Here is a 20,696-nt window from a genome sequence, read left to right as displayed (position 1 = left end):
ACTCGGTCGAGCTGAAAATTGTTCCGGCCTGTGCCTTGTTCAGCGTGCGGTCTTTTAGTACAGTCCTTCACTTCTCATTGTTTTACCTGACGTTACCACAGGACCATACGCCAAGCCCACATTTTATATGCAGTACGGTACTCCGCTTCGTTGACGTGCTAAAATAGTCACATTTCAATAAGGTGCTGCAGTAAATATTGCAATGATCTAATGTGTTGTGGTTTAGATTCACTTTGCATGCGATTTCAGCCTCCATAGAGCCCCTCAAACATGTCTTTTCACTCAGTTCAGCTACTGCATCACAGTATAACTATTTACCTGCCCCCTTGCAACATCATCCAGAGTTGATGTAAGAAACTCCACATTTGTCCTTTGTGTTTTCTCTTACTGATTGGGACACTGGGGGCTGCAGGGAGACAGTTAATGGTTACATTCTGGTGTACCAGCTGTACTTAGAGAGAGGGCATTCGTGGAAGCTTCATAAAAGCTACAGGAGAGTTGGCAGCTTTTAAAAAGTATCCTGGATATACAGTAATGATTGATACAGATCGATATACAGTACTGTGCAAAAGTTTTAGGCAGGTGTGAAAAAACGCTGTAAAGTAAGAATGCTTTCAAAAATAGACATGTTAATAGATTATATTTATCAATTAACTAAATGTAAAGTGAGTGAACAGAAGAAAAATCTACATCAAATCCATATTTGGTGTGACCACCCTTTGCCTTCAAAACAGCATCAATTCTTCTAGGTACACTTGCACAAAGTCATGGATTTTGTAGGCATATAGTCAGGTGTATGATTAAACAATTATACCAAACAGGTGCTAATGATCATCAATTCAATATGTAGGTTGAAACACAATCATTAACTGAAACAGAAACAGCTGTGTAGGAGGAATAAAACTGGGTGAGGAACAGCCAAACTCAGCTAACAAGGTGAGGTTGCTGAAGACAGTTTACTGTCAAAAGTCATACACCATGGCAAGACTGAGCACAGCAACAAGACACAAGGTAGTTATACTGCATCAGCAACGTCTCTCCCAGGCAGAAATTTCAAGGCAGACAGGGGTTTCCAGATGTGCTGTCCAAGCTCTTTTGAAGAAGCACAAAGAAACGGGCAACGTTGAGGACCGTAGATGCAGTGGTCGGCCAAGGAAACTTACTGCAGCAGATGAAAGACACATCATGCTTACTTCCCTTCGCAATCGGAAGATGTCCAGCAGTGCCATCAGCTCAGAATTGGCAGAAAACAGTGGGACCCTGGTACACCCATCTACTGTCCGGAGAAGTCTGGTCAGAAGTGGCCTTCATGGAAGACTTGCAGCCAAAAAGCCATACCTCCGACGTGGAAACAAGGCCAAGCGACTCAACTATGCACGAAAACACAGGAACTGGGGTACAGAAAAATGGCAGCAGGTGCTCTGGACTGATGAGTCAAAATTTGAAATATTAGGCTGTAGCAGAAGGCAGTTTGTTTGCCGAAGGGCTGGAGAGCGGTACACGAATGAGTGTCTGCAGGCAACAGTGAAGCATGGAGGAGGTTCCTTGCAAGTTTGGGGCTGCATTTCTGCAAATGGAGTTGGGGATTTGGTCAGAATTAATGGTCTCCTCAATGCTGTGAAGTACAGGCAGATACTTATCCATCATGCAATACCATCAGGGAGGCATCTGATTGGCCCCAAATTTATTCTGTAGTATGACAACGACCCCAAACATGCAGCGAAAGTCATTAAGAACTATCTTCAGCGTAAAGAAGAACAAGGAGTCCTGGAAGTGATGGTATGGCCCCCACAGAGCCCTGATCTCAACATCATCGAGTCTGTCTGGGATTACATGAAGAGAGAGAAGCAACTGAGGCTGCCTAAATCCACAGAAGAACTGTGGTTAGTTCTCCAAGATGTTTGGGCCATCCTACCTGCCGAGTTCCTTCAAAAACTGTGTGCAAGTGTACCTAGAAGAATTGATGCTGTTTTGAAGGCAAAGGGTGGTCACACCAAATCTTGATTTGATGTAGATTTTTCTTCTGTTCACTCACTTTGCATATTGTTAATTGATAAATATAAACTATTAACATGTCTATTTTTGAAAGCATTCTTACTTTACAGCATTTTTTCACACCTACCTAAAACTTTTGCACAGTACTGTACAACGAGAACATCACATCTGATCAGAGGACTGATATTCTTGACCAGTCCCAACGCCTGTCTTGTGCTTTTGTTTCCCCTGTTGAAGGTGATCCATCACCGGCGCAATATGTCCTATCACATCCCGAGCAGAGGCATGGAGTTGTCCTCTCCAAACGGCTCTGCTGACAGCTCTGAGAGCAGCACTCCAGTGAGTACCTCCAGTGTGTAGGATAGATCACCCGAGTCAGAGTGAAAATAAAGGAGTCTGGAGAAGGATTTTAAACACGCCATTACATTTTTTTTTTTAAGGAACTTGAAAAATGTGGCTTGCTGAACAAAACCAAAATAGCAGAAGGAGGGAGAAAGTTGAGGTGAGTTAGTTTTTGTCTCTGCCTCAATTGGGCAAGCTTACCAACTGGTCTCAATAACTGATTAATCAATGGAATTGGTGCGCATCTCCAGTATTTCGAGTGCCTGTTGGTTGCTTCACTGCTGTCTTAATCCCCCCGTAATGCTGTTCGTTGGTGTTGCAGGAAGAACTGGAACCCCTCCTGGGTGGTGCTGGTGGGAAACAGCTTGATGTTCTTCAAGGATCCCAAATCACAGACCCTCCAGAGCTGGGTAAGCAGGCGGGCGGGGTTCCCAGCTCGCGCACTGCAGCATTGAGGAGGGCGAGCTGGTGCAGACAGCAGACTTGTGCACTTGTCTGTTCCAGCTTTGCACCTCAATGGCTTCTCACCTGTTAAGTGAAAAGCTCAGTTTGACAAATACATCCTGGCTTTCAATATGTTTGACAATCGTCTTTGCTCAAAATGTATCATGCTGTTTTTCTGCAATGCAACTGTATTTGGTCCCCAGTGGACGTTAGTGTAATCCACATCACTGAGGTCAGGATTGACCTGGTCAGGAAGGAGGTGCACTGTGAAAATCTAGACTCGGCTTTCATTTGGTTTCAAGGGAATTGAATTAAAGGCAGAGCTTGGTACTGGGCAGGTGTCACCCGGCTTCCAAAGATTTAGTTTTGAGATGCCTTCCTTGCATAAAACAAAAATGAAATAATTGAGAAGCAAGTCGTTTATAAGGGGACTTAAATTGTACCATTACACCTTTAACATTTCACCTAAACTCAGTTCATTTGTGCCCCGTTGTGCGTTGAAGCCGCCTCGCCCCTCCGCAGTGCAGTGCAGCCCTGTCTCGGTGCTGTCACTGCTGTGTTGGTAACGCTGGCCTCTGTCTGTGTTTGTAGAAGCCGGGGAACAGTAAGCCGGAGAGCAGCGTGGATCTGAGAGGAGCCCAGCTGCGCTGGGCCAACGACATGTCCAGCAAGAAGAACGTCTTTCGAGTGAGTCTGAGACCACAGGAACGCTGCACAGTGGAAAGACACTGCAGAAGATCTGGGCAGGACAGCGGTTTTTGAAATCTGCAAGATCTAGACAAAGTCAGCATCATTGTAAAGCATGATTTCAAGGGCAAAATGTATTGACACAAGTCAGTGCTAAAGAGGTTGAATAACCCTGTTCGTCCACTTCACACGCAATGACCAAAATGATACTTTTGCAGCTACACTCCATGTCAATGACAAAGCATTTGAAATCTGTAAACCACAGCACATTAAATACATGAATACCAGAGTTTGTATTTAGATTTTAATGTGCAGTACCAGCTTTTTAATTTAGTATAATATGCTCTGATTTTAAGAATAGCATCTGTTCATTGGCTATCTCTAATCCATGTTAAGAGTGTGTTTCTCTTGCAGTCTTTCTGTGACTCTCTTTGCATACACTCTCAACATATTTACTTTTAAATCGGAGCTCTTCAAACACTTCGTCACTAAACTGCTGTGTGTCTCTGCACAGCTCCGGACAGTGACGGGCAATGAGTTTCTGCTGCAGTCTGACACAGACTCTGTGACCAGGGAGTGGTTCAACACCATCCACGATGTCATCGAGAAGCTGGTGAGTGCGATATTAGGATTGAGACATTTCAAGTAAGTAATGTATGCAAGAGGGCCTTATACTGTAACATAACTGATTTGGAAGAAAAGAACTCTTTCAGTACAATGCAGGTATGCAAAAAGGCAGCTCTGCTCTAAGTAATGAATAGTTCCATTCGGGACATTCTAATGATCTGAACCTACAGCTATGGCCAAAAGTTTTGCATCACCTAGAATTTGAGGATTGAGACATTTTAATTTTAGATATTTTAATTTAGTTTAATTTTAATTTAGATATTTTATTTAACAAAATGAACTACAAAATGATACAGCAAAAGTCTACTGGAAGCCGTATAGTAGTCCAGTATTTCTTGCTGGATTTCGAAATGTGTTTAACATTATTCAGCAGGTTTCATTCGCCTTTATGAAACGAAACGAGTTCATTCTATAGGGTGATGCAAAACATTTGCCCACAGCTGTATGAGCTGGGAGAAATCCTCCTAGATATGCACACTGAAGATGAAATAGCCTTGTACAGGGATGTCAATAGTTTAGAGCAGTGTAAGATTATTTCATGTTTATTGTTTCATATACACACAACAGGCAGAAAATTTTAATTGAACTCCTAAACAAGTACAAACTTTTAGTTTGAGAGACATGACCATTGCCTACAACCTGAGGAGACGACACTTGAAGCTAGTGTGTGTCTGTCTATCTATCTTGCTATCTATCATACAATGTTGTTAGTATTTTAGCTGATCCTATTAAATGTAGCCTTGTATATTTACAGGTTTTCTAGTGTTTGAATGTGGCTTGTGTGTTTCAGGACCGGGATAACCCTCTGGACAATGTCCTGCTCTACTCTCTGCGCCGCTCAGGAAGCATGGAGATGCTTGATGGGAGTGGAGACGAGGAGGAGGAGGAGGAAGAGGGGCGATCGGGAAGGAAGTCCTCCTGTAGGTTCCGCTCTGATGTCACAATTCGTCCGGAATCCTTGTCGTCGTTGTTGTTTTTCAGCTGTGAACAAATGCCGGTAAAGCTGCACTTTCTTTCTTTCTCCTCAGTGCCACGCTCGACCTCCAACGTAGAGAACTCTGAGAAGAAGAGAGTGAAGAGTCGCTTGAGAAAGCTGATTCAGAAGAGGCCTCCCCTGCAGACGCTGCAAGAGAAGGGGCTTATTAAAGGTGCGAGACAGAAAGATAGATGTACTTCAAATTCTAATAGCTGGTAATCTCGTAAACAAAAAGAAAGCCCCATTGTACAGCCTGCTGGTACACTGTGGTATTGACAGTGTGTCATACAGTACTGTAGAACCAATTTGTCTGTGTAGTCATATACTGTGAACCAACTGTATGATGATGATGGCTGACTCCCAGGACAGTTGGCCACACTGCTGCGTGTGTTTTTCTCTGTTGTTTATTACGGATGTGTTTGGTAAGCCAGTCTCTCCTCTCCCCAGATCAAGTGTTCGGCTGTCGCCTGGATGCTCTGTGCGAGCGGGAAAAGACCACGGTGCCCAAGTTTGTGCGTCTGTGCGTCGAGGCTGTGGAGAGGAGAGGTACGACCCTGAGGGATTCCCCTGGGTACCCTGCCGGAACATGGATTAGCCTGTTAATCTCACATACTCTTATAGGAAAGAGGCACACGCTGTGGTAAACGCATTGGATTTTGAGAGGTGTTTTTCATAGCTGTTGGTGTATAAAAAAAATTGCTGGATACCTTCTGTTTCCGTCACGAAGGAACACAGTTGGCGTGCAAGTTGCTTCTCCGTTTATTTTTTTTTATCGCGGTTCACCGTAGCAACCCCCCGGCGACTCGGGGAAACGGAGGCTGAAACACGCATCCTCTGAAACGTGTTCCTGCCAAGCCGTCATTTTTCACACTGCGGATCCACAGCGAAGCCACCAGACCCATAGTGCCGGAGGACAACACAGATCTGAATGGCTGCACTGCAGACCCGCAGGCGCCCTATCAGCCACAGCGTCTTTACTGGATGCGCCACTCGGGAGCCCCCTATTCAACGTATTTCTTTGCGTTTCCTTTGACTTTTTTCAGCATCACACATTAAGTAGCATTAAAATATCTGCAAGGAGCAATCAATACATTTTCTTCAATAATTGAAAAAATCTGCGTCACACAGTGTTGTCTTTCGTCTAGGAAAATGTGAGACTTACAAAGTAAGATTTAGTGGAATTATTTTGTTAGATGTACTTATGGAGAACAATCCTCTGGCTCTAAGCCCCTGGTTTAGTCCTGGCACACTCGCTGGTAATCTCCACCTGCTGTTGCTGAGATTTCACCCCTTGCGTTCCAGGCCTCGAGACAGATGGCATCTATCGAGTGAGTGGAAATCTGTCCGTCATTCAGAGACTGAGGTTCATCGTCGATCACGGTGAGTAAACGGTGTGTCTTGAAGGAGATTGTAGAAATCTTACCCTCATGTCAGCACTAGCACCTCCTCTTTTTTTTTTTTTTCTTCTGTTGAAGATCTTTTTGTTCTCTGCTCCTATTTTTATACTTTTGAATTTGGAGTGTGCAGGTACAACGCTATTGATAAAGTTGCTTCCTGGTACATAACCATGTGTTGTAGTTTAACCCTTTCAGTGCTGGCAGGATCTCAAGGTCCCGCCTTATTTTTCGCCGCGTAAATGTGGAATTGTATCCTTTTTTTAAATAATTAAAAACATGTTCTTTTAAAGACTGGAGGAATGGGCACTGGGTTAGTCCCCTGGAGGAATGGGCACTGGGTTAGTCCCCTGGAGGAATGGGCACTGGGTTAGTCCCCTGGAGGAATGGGCACTGGGTTAGTCCCCTGGAGGAATGGGCACTGGGTTAGTCCCCTGGAGGAATGGGCACTGGGTTAGTCCCCTGGAGGAATGGGCACTGGGTTAGTCCCCTGGAGGAATGGGCACTGGGTTAGTCCCCTGGAGGAATGGGCACTGGGTTAGTCCCCTGGAGGAATGGGCACTGGGTTAGTCCCCTGGAGGAATGGGCACTGGGTTAGTCCCCTGGAGGAATGGGCACTGGGTTAGTCCCCTGGAGGAATGGGCACTGGGTTAGTCCCCTGGAGGAATGGGCACTGGGTTAGTCCCCTGGAGGAATGGGCACTGGGTTAGTCCCCTGGAGGAATGGGCACTGGGTTAGTCCCCTGGAGGAATGGGCACTGGGTTAGTCCCCTGGAGGAATGGGCACTGGGTTCTCTTTTGTGGGCTGGGATTCCTTTGAGTGAACAGGCTGTCCTGTTGCATGGTGGAGGGTCATCAGCAGATACTAAGCTGTGTAAATGAATATTGCTTTTTCCAGAGAGAGCCGTGACAACCGATGGCCGTTATTTATTCCCTGAAGAGCTGGTTCAAGGTAGAAGAATGCAGAAACCTGCAGCGTGACGCAGCTTGAGCTCAGAGCCCTCTCTGCATAGCACTTTACCATAAGGATCCATGCATCTAGACATGCAGAAACCTGCAGCTTGAGCTCAGAGCCCTCTCTGCATAGCACTTTACCATAAGGATCCATGCATCTAGACATGCAATTAAACAACAAAAAAAGCAGTACCTTTTTAAGTAATATAATAATAAACAGTATAGCCAACATGATGTATAATCTTAACATGATCTAGTTTCTGATACAAACTGTCTGCTACAAAGACATTTCAAATGGCTGTATCACATCAATATCCTCTTACGTTCAATGGTACTGCATAAGCATGCAATATATGTCAGTGAAACAGGATATCCTCGGTTATATTCAGTGTTACTGCATAAGCCTTCAACCAGTGTTCATCAAATGGCTTAACACTGGGGTAGACACATCAGTAGTCCTTACACCAGACTGATCTGGTGAGCATCAAAAGATACCCCAATAATAAAATGAATCTCCAATTATTACAATAAGCAATGTGACGCTGTCGCTGTATTTTCCATGGGTACCATGGCATATATTCCCTGTACCTGGGTATTCTTCACTATTGTTTCCAACATGGTTTTGTGTAGGTTTAGTTTGATTTCTAATGGATCCTTAAAATAAAGTGCTATCTCTCCTTCTCTCTCTCTCTCTCTCTCTCTGTGCTCGGAGGCAGCATTGTGTTAACCAGCTTGCCAGCCTCGTCTCGGCCGTGTATGTCTATCTGTGGTTTATTTGAACAGAACTATCCTTCGTGTTAATTTAGGATGCAGTAAAGCAAACTCGGTCCTGGGGACCCCCTGTGTCGTCTGGTTTTCATTCCAGCTGAGCTCCCGATTACTTAACTGAACTAATAATTTGCTTAATTGGATCTTTTTAATTGTTTTCAGCTCTAAACAGTTGCAGAGTTCAAGTTAGTTTAAAATGTTATAGCTAACTTGAAATGTGCAACTGTTTAAGAGCTGAAAAGAAGTTAAAAGGTCCAATTAAGCAAATTATCAATTGGTTCAATTAAGAGTTAAGTTAAGTAATTGAGAGCTCAGCTGGAATGTAAACCAGCAGACACAGGGGGTCCCCAGGACCGAGGTTTGAGAAGCCCAGTGGTAAAGGATGTAGTAAATATTCATCAAGGAGTCCTGTAACAGTGTAAAATTGAACAGGATGGTGTGACACTTGCTGTAGGTTTAAAGTATTGCATCTGATTTATATTGTGCCTTTTTCACCCAAGGTAATGTGGTCCTGGTGGAGTTTTATTTGAACAACTGAGGTTTTTCTCGACAAATACAACGTGCTCTATGCTCTATACCAGGGGTCTCCAGCCCTGATCCTGGAGAGCCCCTATCCTGCAGGTCTTATAGGTGTCTTTACATCATCAGTGGCTAAAGATCTGGAACACCTGTTAATCCTGACTAATTAAGCCAATAATTAGCTCAATTAACTAACAGAGCTCGGCTGAAATGAAAACCAGCAGCCACAGTAGCTCTCCAGGACCAGGGTTGCAGACCCCTGCTCTATATTGTGCACGGAGTTTCTCACCACTGTACTAATTATTTGTAGTCTTTGTAGCCAGTTGTTTTTTGCAAGCTTCCTGCTCGTGTTTTGTCAAAATGTCTTTTTGCTTGACTAATAAATGTAAGTAAATAAAATGTATATATATATATATATATATATATATATATATATATATATATATATATATATATATATATATATATATATATATATATATATATAACAATACTATCTCCTACCACCCTCCCTCTGCATCTCCCCTCCATCTCTCTCCCTTCTCTACCTACTCTTGCTCTCTACCCTGCCTGCCTCCCTTCTCTCTCCATCTCTTCTCCCCTCTCTCTCTCCCTTCTCTCCCCTTTCTCTTGCGCTCTCTCTCGTGCTCTCTCCCTCCCTCCCTCCCTTCTCTCCTCTGCCTCCCCCTCGTTCGTTCTCTCTCTCTCTCCCCCTCCCTCCTTTCTCTCTCTCTCTCAGAGGAGAAGCTGAACCTGGATCACAGTCAGTGGGAGGATATCCACGTCATCACTGGGGCTCTCAAGTTGTTTTTCCGGGAGCTGCCTGAGCCCCTGGTCCCCTACAGCTTCTTTGACGAGTTTGTGGAGACTGTCAGTGAGTGTCTGTCCCTGCTTACTGTTAATGCCCACTGTGTGCCGTGCACTGCACTGCTGCACATTTATATTGAGCTCTTAACTGTGCAGAACAGACTACTGAAGGATTATTCAATGCAGTTTTGAGAGGAGTCGTAGACTTCTATATGTCTGCAGTGTTGAAAGACAATACTAAAAACCAATGCATACACTAATGTTGCTTCCTGTGGCTTTTCAGGGATGTTTTATCGACTTGATAACCAATACCTTCATCTATTTCCTTCCTTCACGATTATTTCAAGCACCACTGTACTGTAGCCACATTTTCTTGTTTCTTCCTGGTACCACATCACTTCCTGTGATAAAGAAGTGACCTCACTCACGCTTACTAAAATAACAAAAATCCATCCCAAGCCAGTGATAATGCTGTGCATGCTAAGAGGTCACAAACTGATTTTAAAGCCTTGGGTTTTTTTTTCTCATTTTTCCATTTGCTCGATTTCAGGTACCCTAGAATGAGGTAGTCTGCTTGACTTTTTTCTTGTGTCCTGCAGAAATGTCTGACAACGCAGAGAAAGTGGCCAAGCTGAAACTGTTGGTGGAGAATCTGCCCCCGGCTAACCATGATACCATGAAGTACATGTTCAGACACCTCAAAAGGCAAGTCAAGTACTGTTTAGGAAGAGTTCAAAAGGAGATGTGTTATTTTATTTGCCTTCAATGATGCAAATGAAAACTCTAAAGAATGCATCAACTCCACTTGACTGTGTGTCCTCTGGTCCTGGTTTCTGTGCTCTGCTAGTGGTTCGAGTTAACATCATAAGCCCCATTCCTTTGATTTGACTATATACCCCAGCATTCTGTTTGCCCAATATTTTGTACCATCTACATTTTCTTGTTCTGTTTTATTAATTTTTTTTTCATTTACTAATTGCTTGAAAAGACAAATCACTGCACAGTAAGGCTTGTATCTGAGATTTGACTCACTATGCTGTTCTGAACAATAGTTGCAGTATGATAAGACACACCTACTGCAGCTCTGATACGAATAAGGGATACTGCATTGATTCAACTTGCAGTTGACTTCAATCCGCAATACCAGCATTCCCCTGAAGGTGGCACTCTTGTTGTGAATTAGTCAAAATATCAGTACAAAGTGGTTGAGCATAAACAGAGACATGGCAGTGCTGTACTTGAAAACAGTTTACTTTTAAGTTCCCTATCTTATTACAGTCAACGCCAAAAGTGTAAACCGCGTCAAAACAATGTGACAGCTCCAGTGGGTTAGCTCTAATTGCATTTACTGGAACGGCTTTCTTTGTGTTTTAGAGTTTGAATTGAAGTTCATGTTAATTCCGTATTGTATAACACGCGTCGGGCACCATGAGCAAGGCCATATATAGGCTACACCCTCTTGACTATCTGCACCACACATGGATCTGAAATCACCCCTTTTTGATCGCATGCTTTGATTATTTATCAAAATAAATACAAATAAAACCTTAATATAGCCCAACCCTTTTAATCGCTCCGAAGGGACTGAGCAAGAATGACACTAAGCAGAGTGTCCACCCAGAGCCTGGCAAAATAACCATTAAAAATCTATACAACGAATCTGCCTATCTTGATGTGGAAATCACTGTACAGCGGCACTTTGTAGTGTTTTATTAATCAAATGTATTTGATTAATATCTATACTGTACAAGTACAGCACATGGTAATGGTGTAAAACATAAGCTGTAAATGTATACACTGTATGCTGTATTGTGTTCAACATATCGGTACTGTACAGCCATTTACTTCCATGTAAACTTTGTACTCGTGTGTTTTTCTTTAAGTGATATTAAGCAGGGAGGAAATCAGCTGTATGATGGATGTGAGTGATTTTGACCACAGTGCGACACTCAGTGAAGTGCTTAGGAGCTTGTCCATATTGACTTGCTATTGTATTCTGGCCAGGACATTTCAATGTAATTACATGAACAGGATGGCTCCATTTAATACAGTTTGCTATGATCCATGATCTGTATCGCACTTTACAATGCTTACCTATGCTTTACCATGCTGTCACTGTGCTTTATTACACTTTGCTATGTTTTTTTACTATGGCAAATTTAGGGATATTAAGCAGTTTTGACTGTATTTACATAGTGTTAAAAGGGAGGAAATCACTAGCTAACAGGGTTAGAAAGTTGCGATATATTTTTTTAGGCTCAATAATTCAGCTCGGTTGACTTGTGGCGTGTTTTTTTTTTTTTTTTTTTTTTTTGGATGAAAGTATCCCCCCTCCCCCTTTATGTGGAAGTTGTGAGTAATTGCTGGGTCTCTGTGGCTCTCGTCTTTTAGCGTCACATCTTTAACTGCTTCCTTCCGCACTTTAGTAATCTCAGTCTGCCCTGGACTGGACGGAGCAACCTTTCTCTTTGGGGGTGAGGGAGCAGTTCAGTCTCCATGCCTCAAGCCTGCCCTGGACTGGAGGGAGCACCCTTTCTCTTAGGGGGTGAGGGAGCAGTTCAGTCTCCATGCCTCAAGCCTGCCCTGGACTGGAGGGAGCACCCTTTCTCTTTGGGGGTGAGGGAGCATATTATAAATGAACATTTTATAAACCCCAAAAGCAGTGGAGCTACTGTAAGAGTTAAATAAAACGCTCTTCAGTATATTTTCCCAGGAGATCAGAAGAGCTTGTATTTAAAGCCTTGCCACATGTGTCTTCTCAGCTTTCTTCTCAGGGCTTTGTCGCCTCCAAGCCACACCCCGGCTTGGCAGCGCAGTCTAATGCAGTCCATGTGTCTGTGGGTTGGCATGGGTGCCAGTTCTGTGGTTGCAATGCTTGGGGGGGGGGGGGGGGCGGGGGGTGTCGCCAGAGTCGTCAGAATGGAGACAAGCAGCCTCACACACGTACCGCTTTTAAGAAGTGTGTGTGTTCATTCTTGAAAAATAACAAGTTTACTTTTCTTTATACACAGCTGAAACATCACAAAATATATAGATTTTTGTAATTCTTTAAATCTTTTGTGCACATCCAAATAAAAACCTTTTCAAACCTATACAGACAGAATTCAAAAGCAGTAAAGAACCTTCATCTGCCATCCTTCTAAAGGAGGAAACATTGCAGCTATTAATTAATTTTAGTTGTCTATCAATTCCTCTTCACCTTTTTTATATATGATTTTTATAGACCGTGAACATTCACAGAGTACTGTAGTTAGTCTGTTAATATAACACGTACAATGTATGTAAAAGAGCGTATGTTTAAATCTAAATTAAACAGCTGAATTCAGCTGAGATGCTTGCTCGCCCGGTCATTCTGTCATTGGATTTGAATGAATGCAAGACCGGTTCCAATATGATAGTAAAAAAATGATTCAATTCCAGATCTCTTAACACCTACAATATTGAAATGCATAGCACTGCAGTGGAATCATCTTTTGCTTTCTTAGTGAAACTAACCAGAAAAAGTTTCAATGTGTGTGTGGATGATGGCATTAGCTTGAAACATTAGTCTAATTGACAGTACAAAGCCAAAGTTTGGCGAGATCAACGGGTTAAAACTAACGGCTTAATTCCAGGTAGGAGGCTGTGGAGTACCTTTCAAAGTAACTCTTAACTTGGCTACATCCAGCAGTTTTTTTTATTGGAGCTGACTGTATCAAACCACTTGAAGCTGGAGACGGGAAAGAGGGTTGAAACCGTCACCTTGATCCTCTGTGAGGTCACCACCTCCAGCCCTGCCTACGCACAGGAACGGCGAATCACTGCTGAGGAATTCGGGTGAGGCCACCTTGCCTCAGTCTGGCAGGAAGCTGGCACTGTCGTCGTCAAATCTGGAAATAATTACCGACTTTGTTTGGTACCCTGAGCTGTCACATAACTAAGGCCTGCCACCTTTTGTAAAGCTAGATCCATTCATCTGTGTCCTAATGGGGGTTTCAGGCTTGCGTTGCTTGCCAGGAAAAGGCCTTAGAAGGTTTAAACTATTCTAAGTATTATTGCAGTGCCATATGGAATGGGCATGCTTCAACTTTATTTATACCAGCTGCATTTTCAGAATATTGTATTTGTTTAATAACCTGCTATGTGCATTTTGTAGAATTCTCTATTGCAGGGGTTTGCTTAGATTGTACTTGTTCAAGCACAGGCTTCTGAAAAGACTCCCCTTTTTTTAGATCATCTGCATCTTCCTAATCCGTTCCTTGTTTAAAATAGTTTTCAAATGACATTTTTTCTGATCCTTTACCGTTTCATGATGTTGACAATCAATCTGTGGTTCTTATTGCAATGATTTATTGTGTTGATATTGTCTGTCCAGTGCTTTGAACTGAGATGCTCTTCTGTTGACAGTTGCTTTTCCCAATGCAGAAATCTGTCCCCTTTTTTTTAAACGCGATGCCCATGTGTTTCCTTCCAGGGTGAATGAGCGATCGGATTTGAACCGCATGTCCCCTCAAAACATCAGCATTGTCTTCGGTCCCACCCTGATGAGACCCGAAAAGGATTTCGCCAACATCGCCATCAACATGGTCTACCAGAACCAGGTGGTGGAGGACATCCTGAGCGAATGTGACACCATCTTCGGGCAGGGCAGAGACTACCTCTGACCTTCCACAAGCTTACCTGAACACTGCACTCGACTGAGCCAGGGGGCATCTGAAACTGCTTCAAAAGAATCTATTCACCAACGACCAGAGGCATCAGAAACACAGCGGCTATACTATTGGGGTACCCATCCCAATACTGTCGGGTGGTGGGGGAGAAATACCTCAATGGATTTCTTTGGGAGGAAAACTCCTGATCTTTATTGTGTAATGTATATAAAGGCTACATCTTCCTTTGTCAGGATGGGCAAGACTTTACTGTATGGGTGGATGCTATCCCAGACTGCCATTCTGAAGACTTTGCTACAATACAATTTACCTGAGGGAATAATAAGCTGATAATCCATTGAGGGAATTGTCATGCATTCCTCCAGAACTCTTGTCACGTCGAATCAGTGCCATCCTAGCTGTGGTCCTACATTCTATTGACAGTGTTATCCAGCTCCTGTATGGTACTATATTTAAATGTTACTAATTCCTCTGGATGTTGGTTGGCGCTTTTTTTGTTAAAAACAAATTAACTTTTGAACTGAGTTAATAAGACGTCAAAAAATGCCAATGAAGGCTGCTTTGTAGTCATTTCTGCCACTGAATTTTTATTTATTTTCCCCCCCCAGAGGCAACCTACATTTTATTTTAAAGAAAAGCTACTTGACTTTTAGAAACAGAACAAGCATATAGACTCTTGTTTATAACCCTGATTCATCTATTTTCAGTACGCTGCAGCCCTATTCTGTTGAACAGGATGATGAAGACCCCAGCAATTTTATAAGTTGCTAACAATATAGTCAGGACACTGGTGGAATGAAAATTAAGTAAATACTTGCTTATACCTATTTCTTTGAAGCACTGGAGAATACAGCATCTCTTACTGTAGACAATTATATTTTTTTGTATTATGAATTGTGTGGCATTAGTTTGCCAGTATTGCAAAGTCTGTTTTTGCATGCTTTGGTCTTTGCTAAGGAAGGAACGCAGGCTTCATGACCAGGCTGTTACACCTGGAATATTGTCCAGCATGTATCAAGTATCCTTTTAAACCAATGCTAATCAAGCATTTTGAATCTCATTGTCTTGCCTCGTATGAGCTCCATTGTCACTTATTCCTGTGTTCTGATTGGCTGCTGGCATTCCAAAGCCATACGGGTACAAGCAGCGGTTCAGACCTCTCTTCATGTCATGCATTAAGATCATAGTGCATCTTGGTCAACAGGTTTTTAAAGTGAAATTCACCACCAGTACAGAGCTTCAGGCCACAGATATAAATCTTTTCTCCTAATTATTCGTCCGTCTAACGCTTAAGAAAATAAACAATCATACACGTTTTAAATGTCAATCAATCTCCTTCTCGGGTGGTACAATTTGGCCACACTCCTTCACTCGTGGAGAGAAGAGTGAGCTTGACCTGCATAACAGGAAGTAGTGTTGAAGCACCCGCATGCAACTTTTAAAACCATTTTCCAAACCATTTTCAGGTGTTGCTTAGCACTCCTAGAATCACATGCTACAGTGCCCATACATTCCAATATGAAGTTCTACTGAACATTTACAATTAGTTTCAATTGTGTCATAAAACAAAGTTCCCAGCAGGGAAAAGCACCTTGCATTCAGTATTGACGGTAAATAAAATCATAAAGGAAGTGACTAACAATATTAACACAACAATAATTGTTTTGAGTAGGGGTGTATCACTGATGGGCAGTAAATATTGGTCAGTAACATTGTCTGTATCCGGTCCGCAGTGTGGTGTTCCAGTTCCCCCGAGCTAGCTGCAAAATCTGCCAATTAAAAATCTAGACCATATTCCAAACAATTTGCACGCGCAAGGAAAAGCCTAATGAAGTGTCGTCCTTCCTTATTCTTGGAAATGGCTAACCCCAGTGTCGTTCTCCTGCAATGACAAAGTAAATGGCTGTATTGCTTTTATTGGGATCAGGAGGTAAATATTGACCCTGCGTTATCTCTACTGTCACAGATCTCCAAGAATCTGCTGGATGAAAACACACACTTTTTGTTTACACAGTTGAATTCTAATATGCCACGTGAAGCTATGAATATAAAAATGTAGGCTAGCTACAGCTGTCAGAATAATTTCTGGTGCCACTGTATAATTACCACATTCTCAGGGTGTTTTTCACCTTACTGTTTCTTTGCTTATTAAATTTAATATTCACTTAGTCTGTAAATAGTGATTGATTTTAACTGTATAGTGTTTTTTACATGCAAATACCTATCTAAAAAGCGTGCTTTACTTTTTAAACCTTTTTATTATTTTTTTTAGGCTAGTTCTTTTTGTTTTGAACAGTATCGGCCAAAACAAAAATGCATTTGGAGAATTATGATTTTTTTTTTTTTTTTTAAAGAACCCAAAAGGCAGCTATAGCTGGTTAACCAAGTCAAAAGTGAATTACTGGTGACCTAAACTCTTTTGATGGTCTGAACAGACCTCATTTCTGAATGCAGTAATGGTAATAAGAGGCATAATATAGGAATAAAGAGCGGTGATATATGGATCCGCCACTGTTTAGATCATTAAAATTGATCACCTAGACTATAAAGGTTTTCAGTTCAACACTTACTAAGAGTCAACTTAACGTTCTTTCTCTGCAACTAGCAAACTGATTAAAAAAAAACTTTAGGAAAGATTACATGAACGTATGTTTTGAGATGCATGTAACTTCAGAAATTCTTTTTTTGATAATGATAATGGCAAACACAGTGCATGTTCCAGAACCCTTGCGGCTTCGTAACTTTATATTGTGGGTTGGCTGAAGGGGAAGAATATATACATATATATATTTATTTTATTTTTTCCCCCAAAAAAAAATTTCTGGAGAGCATTTTGCGTTTGCGAAGTCACGAGTTCATCAAATGGAAAATATATGCTTTTTGTTCGGTTAACTAATCGAGATATCTCGCAATTAAAATGTCTGTAGAAAGTTAGACCGCTGACGCCACCACTGAAGCACAGCTTGTGTTTAATTTGGTTGTAAATAACCATTATGCCGATGTCTGTTTTCCAATGAAATGTGGAGAAGATTTTTTTTTTTTGTAGTTTTGGGGGGATTTCCTACTGCATTTAAAAACAATAAATTATTCTTGAATTAAACGCATTCATAAAATGGTCTTATTTTCAATATGTTTGTGTGCCAGATGTATGACTGTCATTTTTTTTATTCCCCATAATGACATACCACCCTAATCCTGTATGCCAAATTAAGTGTTTAGATTTTAGATGTAGTATGCAGCCAATATTTTATTTGATCCTCATTTCCAATTGTATGCCTTTGCTTTATTGTTGGATCAGTGGTTTAAGAGGATAACAGCAACTGTATGTAGCACATACTTGTGTCTTTAAACAGACTGTCCCTGCTGTGTTTATTCACCGCAGTGGATGAAATCCCTGGTAACAGGGATATAGTGGAGGTGTGCATCCATATGTTACACTTTATATTTTTATATAATGAGAGTCGGTCTGTACTGTCTCTGTCTCTGTCTATCTAGACTAAGTTAATCACATTCTTTTAAATTGCTTAAATTTGCTCACCTAGGTGTTTAAATAGCACTTATCCAATTTTCGTTAAACTATTGATTCATCATCTCTTCTATACTGTTCTGTACGGATACAAACCGAGGCAGGGTCATCAACTTTGACATACTGATTTTGAATTTACAGCGGGGGATGTACAGAATGCTGCTGACATGTTTGCTATGCCAATGGGATCCCGGTCAGTTTCAGTCAAGATGGGCAAGAGAGACGGACTGATAGAAGACTTGATTGGAACGCGGTTCTGTGTAAATGCTTAACTAAACAATTATACATTTATATAAAGATATAATTTATATAAAGATATAATCACGTGGGCTTGTAAGGTATATACTAAAAGGGCTTTTATTCACAGAACGCCTACCTTAACCAGAGCTTCTCAGTAAAGCGCATACATTACTGTCGATGATAAATTCCACAGCTGACCACCTCGCCGCGCCTATAACGTGTGTCACGCAGTTGCAAGGTATGTATCAACCGCTGGTCTAGAATAGCATTATCATTTCACCTCTAGATACAGAAGGAACAAATGTAGCCCCCCTCTTCGCTTTTGATAAAGGCTCCAGCCTTCCTCCCACCTCGTGGTTATCGTTTTTTTTTTTTTTTTTTAATAATGTCTCCTTTCATCTCTCGCTGGCTGGCGGTGGTGGTGTTTCAAGCTCTAGCTAGTTTTTTGACGTGCAGGAAATGATGTGGTCAAAGGTATGGCCTGAAGTGAAAATGTCGCTTGCTAACAGGATGCACCTTTTATAAAATCATTTTGTGTTAAGTGCTTGGTTGAGATCAACAGGTGAACTGTGAGCGTCCCGTCACGTCTTTAGTTTGCAGACCTAGCTTAGCTGTCTTGAAAGTTGCACGACTGCTGTAACAAACTGCACGGATCTGCAAGAATCTGTGACTAGATGGTTTATGATTTAGCCTACTAAACCATAATACACCATATAAAGAGATGTATATTCAAACGAAACTAAATCCTAGAAATATTCTTTGGTGTCACTGTACGATGAACATATTGTCTCATTCCTCTCATTGAAACAATTCATATTCACAGTCCATCTTCACTCTCAGTCCTTACCTGAAATCCACCTGCCTTCCATTCAGTCTTGGTCCTCTCTCAAGTGTGACTGGGCAGAACTGTGCCACAGAGCACTAGGCTGCAACCACTTGTGACCAGAGAAACCAGATTCAGCCTCCAGAGGTCAAAAGGTTGTGCTCCCCCCACCAAGCAATACATGTAAACTATTCAGCTGAAACTCTTGGGTGTGAAGTTTAAGGCACTGGCCAACTGAGCTGATAGTGGCAGCATGCGTGGCAAGAATCTTACACTGTTAACATCTCCTTTCATTTCTATTTCAAATGGCAAGCCAGGGTTTCTGTTGGAGGACTTGGAAGGTAATGTTACAGCGTGTTACATGACGTAAACATTGCGTACGGAACACAGCGGTCCTGATATGATAGGTTTCCAGACTGTTTGTTTGCCATTGTTGTGTCTGCGGCCACTTGTTATTAAAACCGCGCTTCTTGAAACGAGACGTGATTTAGATTTACAGAAACGAACGACCGCTTTAATTTTCAGCCACAATGTATTACGATGTATCTGTAGCTTTAAGTACTAGAAATCGTAGATCCTTCTATTACAAATGTATAAGGTACGTGCAGTTTTCTATTGTGTACAGTAAATATAAGGCCGTTATTTATTTTTGATTGACGTACTTTTAAATTTGCTGTGATTCTTCATTGAAAATCAGTAAATCTGTTGTTCAATATGTCTGTTGCTCAGCTAAATAATGCGACATCTTTAAGTTTCTCAACACCTGTAACCTCAGCGTTGCGACCAGGTATATGTGGGAAAAAAAAAGTTGTGTTTTTTTTTTTTTTTTTTTTTTAAGTTTTTAACGCCCGCCTTAGTTGACGTGTTTAGCGAATCAGAAAGTTGAAGACGCCCCCAGGACCCTTCCTATTGGATAGTTGGGCGACAGTGCGAATAATACAGATAAAACGGTAGTGAATTAAAACAATACCGAACATATAATACTGAAGTTAGGGATTTTAACTGTTTTTTTTTTTTGCATTTAACGCGAATCATATGTATAATAATTACACAGAATGAATAGCGTTACGCGAGGGCGTCATTTGATAGATGAATAATGTTTTAACTTTGGGTGTCTCCGGCCTTTACCCATGTGGAAAATTGCACACACGGTGCATGGGTGTTAGGAGAAAGTTTCGCAAAGACTTAGGTTACCCGAAAAGGTGAGTCGTTTTATTATGCTTAGATTTACACTGGAGAAAAAAAACGCCCTTAACAAAACTGTCTACTCCATTAACCTCGTGGAGTACTTCTGTTAATATTGGTGACCCCTGAAGTGAGTTAGGGAAATAAACACGCATTCTGTTTTTATAAACAAGTATCACACCTAGAACAGAACGAATAAATTAAATAACTGAATTCAGGAAAATGATTTCTTTATCTTTTGCATTTGCCTCGCGGCCTAATTTGGCACCCCACCCAGTCATTCTGTTGTTGGATTTCAATACAAGAACACTTCAAAAACTACGTTCGGTAAAACGTATTGATTGCCAATAAACTGTATGCTTGTGTAGCTGTTTCCCTCCATAACCAGTGCATCTCATCATAGTCTCAAGCATATCCTGCCCTAGGGTTACCAGAGTTCTAGAGTAATTTATTGCAGATCATAACAATTTATTGTTTTCCCTGTATTGTCATCTGACCAGAACAGCATGTTACAAAAAGCCAGATTTGATCTATCCATCTCTGTATATCCAGCATGTTTTTGTGCCCTCCAGTACTTAATCTCGGTGAATTGCTGACCCATATAAGGCAATTGTATATTGAAAAAGAGTCTGTAACGATTAAACAAATCCATAAAATTGTCTTATTTCTGAATGGTGTTAACACAACCAAATAAATTACTCAGCTGGTAACTTGCAGATCACACCACTATAGTTTTGTAATTAAAAAATAAATACATAAAT

The 20,696-nt window shown here is 41.6% G+C and overlaps 1 protein-coding gene across 5 annotated transcripts in view; it reads left to right on the top strand.

Annotated features, from left to right (window-relative positions):
- Positions 1-17,261, top strand: part of LOC117400871 (rho GTPase-activating protein 15) — a 49,068-nt gene extending 31,807 nt beyond the window's left edge. For 4 of the 5 annotated variants that reach the window (XM_059011461.1, XM_059011465.1, XM_059011462.1 and 1 more), the window contains 13 exons: positions 2,233-2,334; positions 2,436-2,497; positions 2,660-2,747; positions 3,373-3,468; positions 3,983-4,081; positions 4,886-5,015; positions 5,124-5,243; positions 5,519-5,617; positions 6,374-6,451; positions 7,363-7,416; positions 9,445-9,579; positions 10,112-10,217; positions 13,966-17,261. In XM_059011461.1, the coding sequence (XP_058867444.1) occupies positions 2,233-2,334; positions 2,436-2,497; positions 2,660-2,747; positions 3,373-3,468; positions 3,983-4,081; positions 4,886-5,015; positions 5,124-5,243; positions 5,519-5,617; positions 6,374-6,451; positions 7,363-7,416; positions 9,445-9,579; positions 10,112-10,217; positions 13,966-14,155 (1,359 nt within the window). In that variant the 3' untranslated portion in view covers positions 14,156-17,261. The remainder of the gene's footprint in view (positions 1-2,232; positions 2,335-2,435; positions 2,498-2,659; positions 2,748-3,372; positions 3,469-3,982; positions 4,082-4,885; positions 5,016-5,123; positions 5,244-5,518; positions 5,618-6,373; positions 6,452-7,362; positions 7,417-9,444; positions 9,580-10,111; positions 10,218-13,965) is intronic. The other variant, XM_059011464.1, reaches the window with a different exon arrangement.
- Positions 17,262-20,696: the final 3,435 nt, after the last annotated feature.

Source organism: Acipenser ruthenus, chromosome 42, assembly GCF_902713425.1.
Source record: "Acipenser ruthenus chromosome 42, fAciRut3.2 maternal haplotype, whole genome shotgun sequence".
Taxonomy (NCBI): Eukaryota; Metazoa; Chordata; class Actinopteri; order Acipenseriformes; family Acipenseridae; genus Acipenser; species Acipenser ruthenus.
The sequence above is the reverse complement of the archived record's forward strand: the minus strand, read 5'-3'. Positions and strand labels throughout refer to the sequence as shown.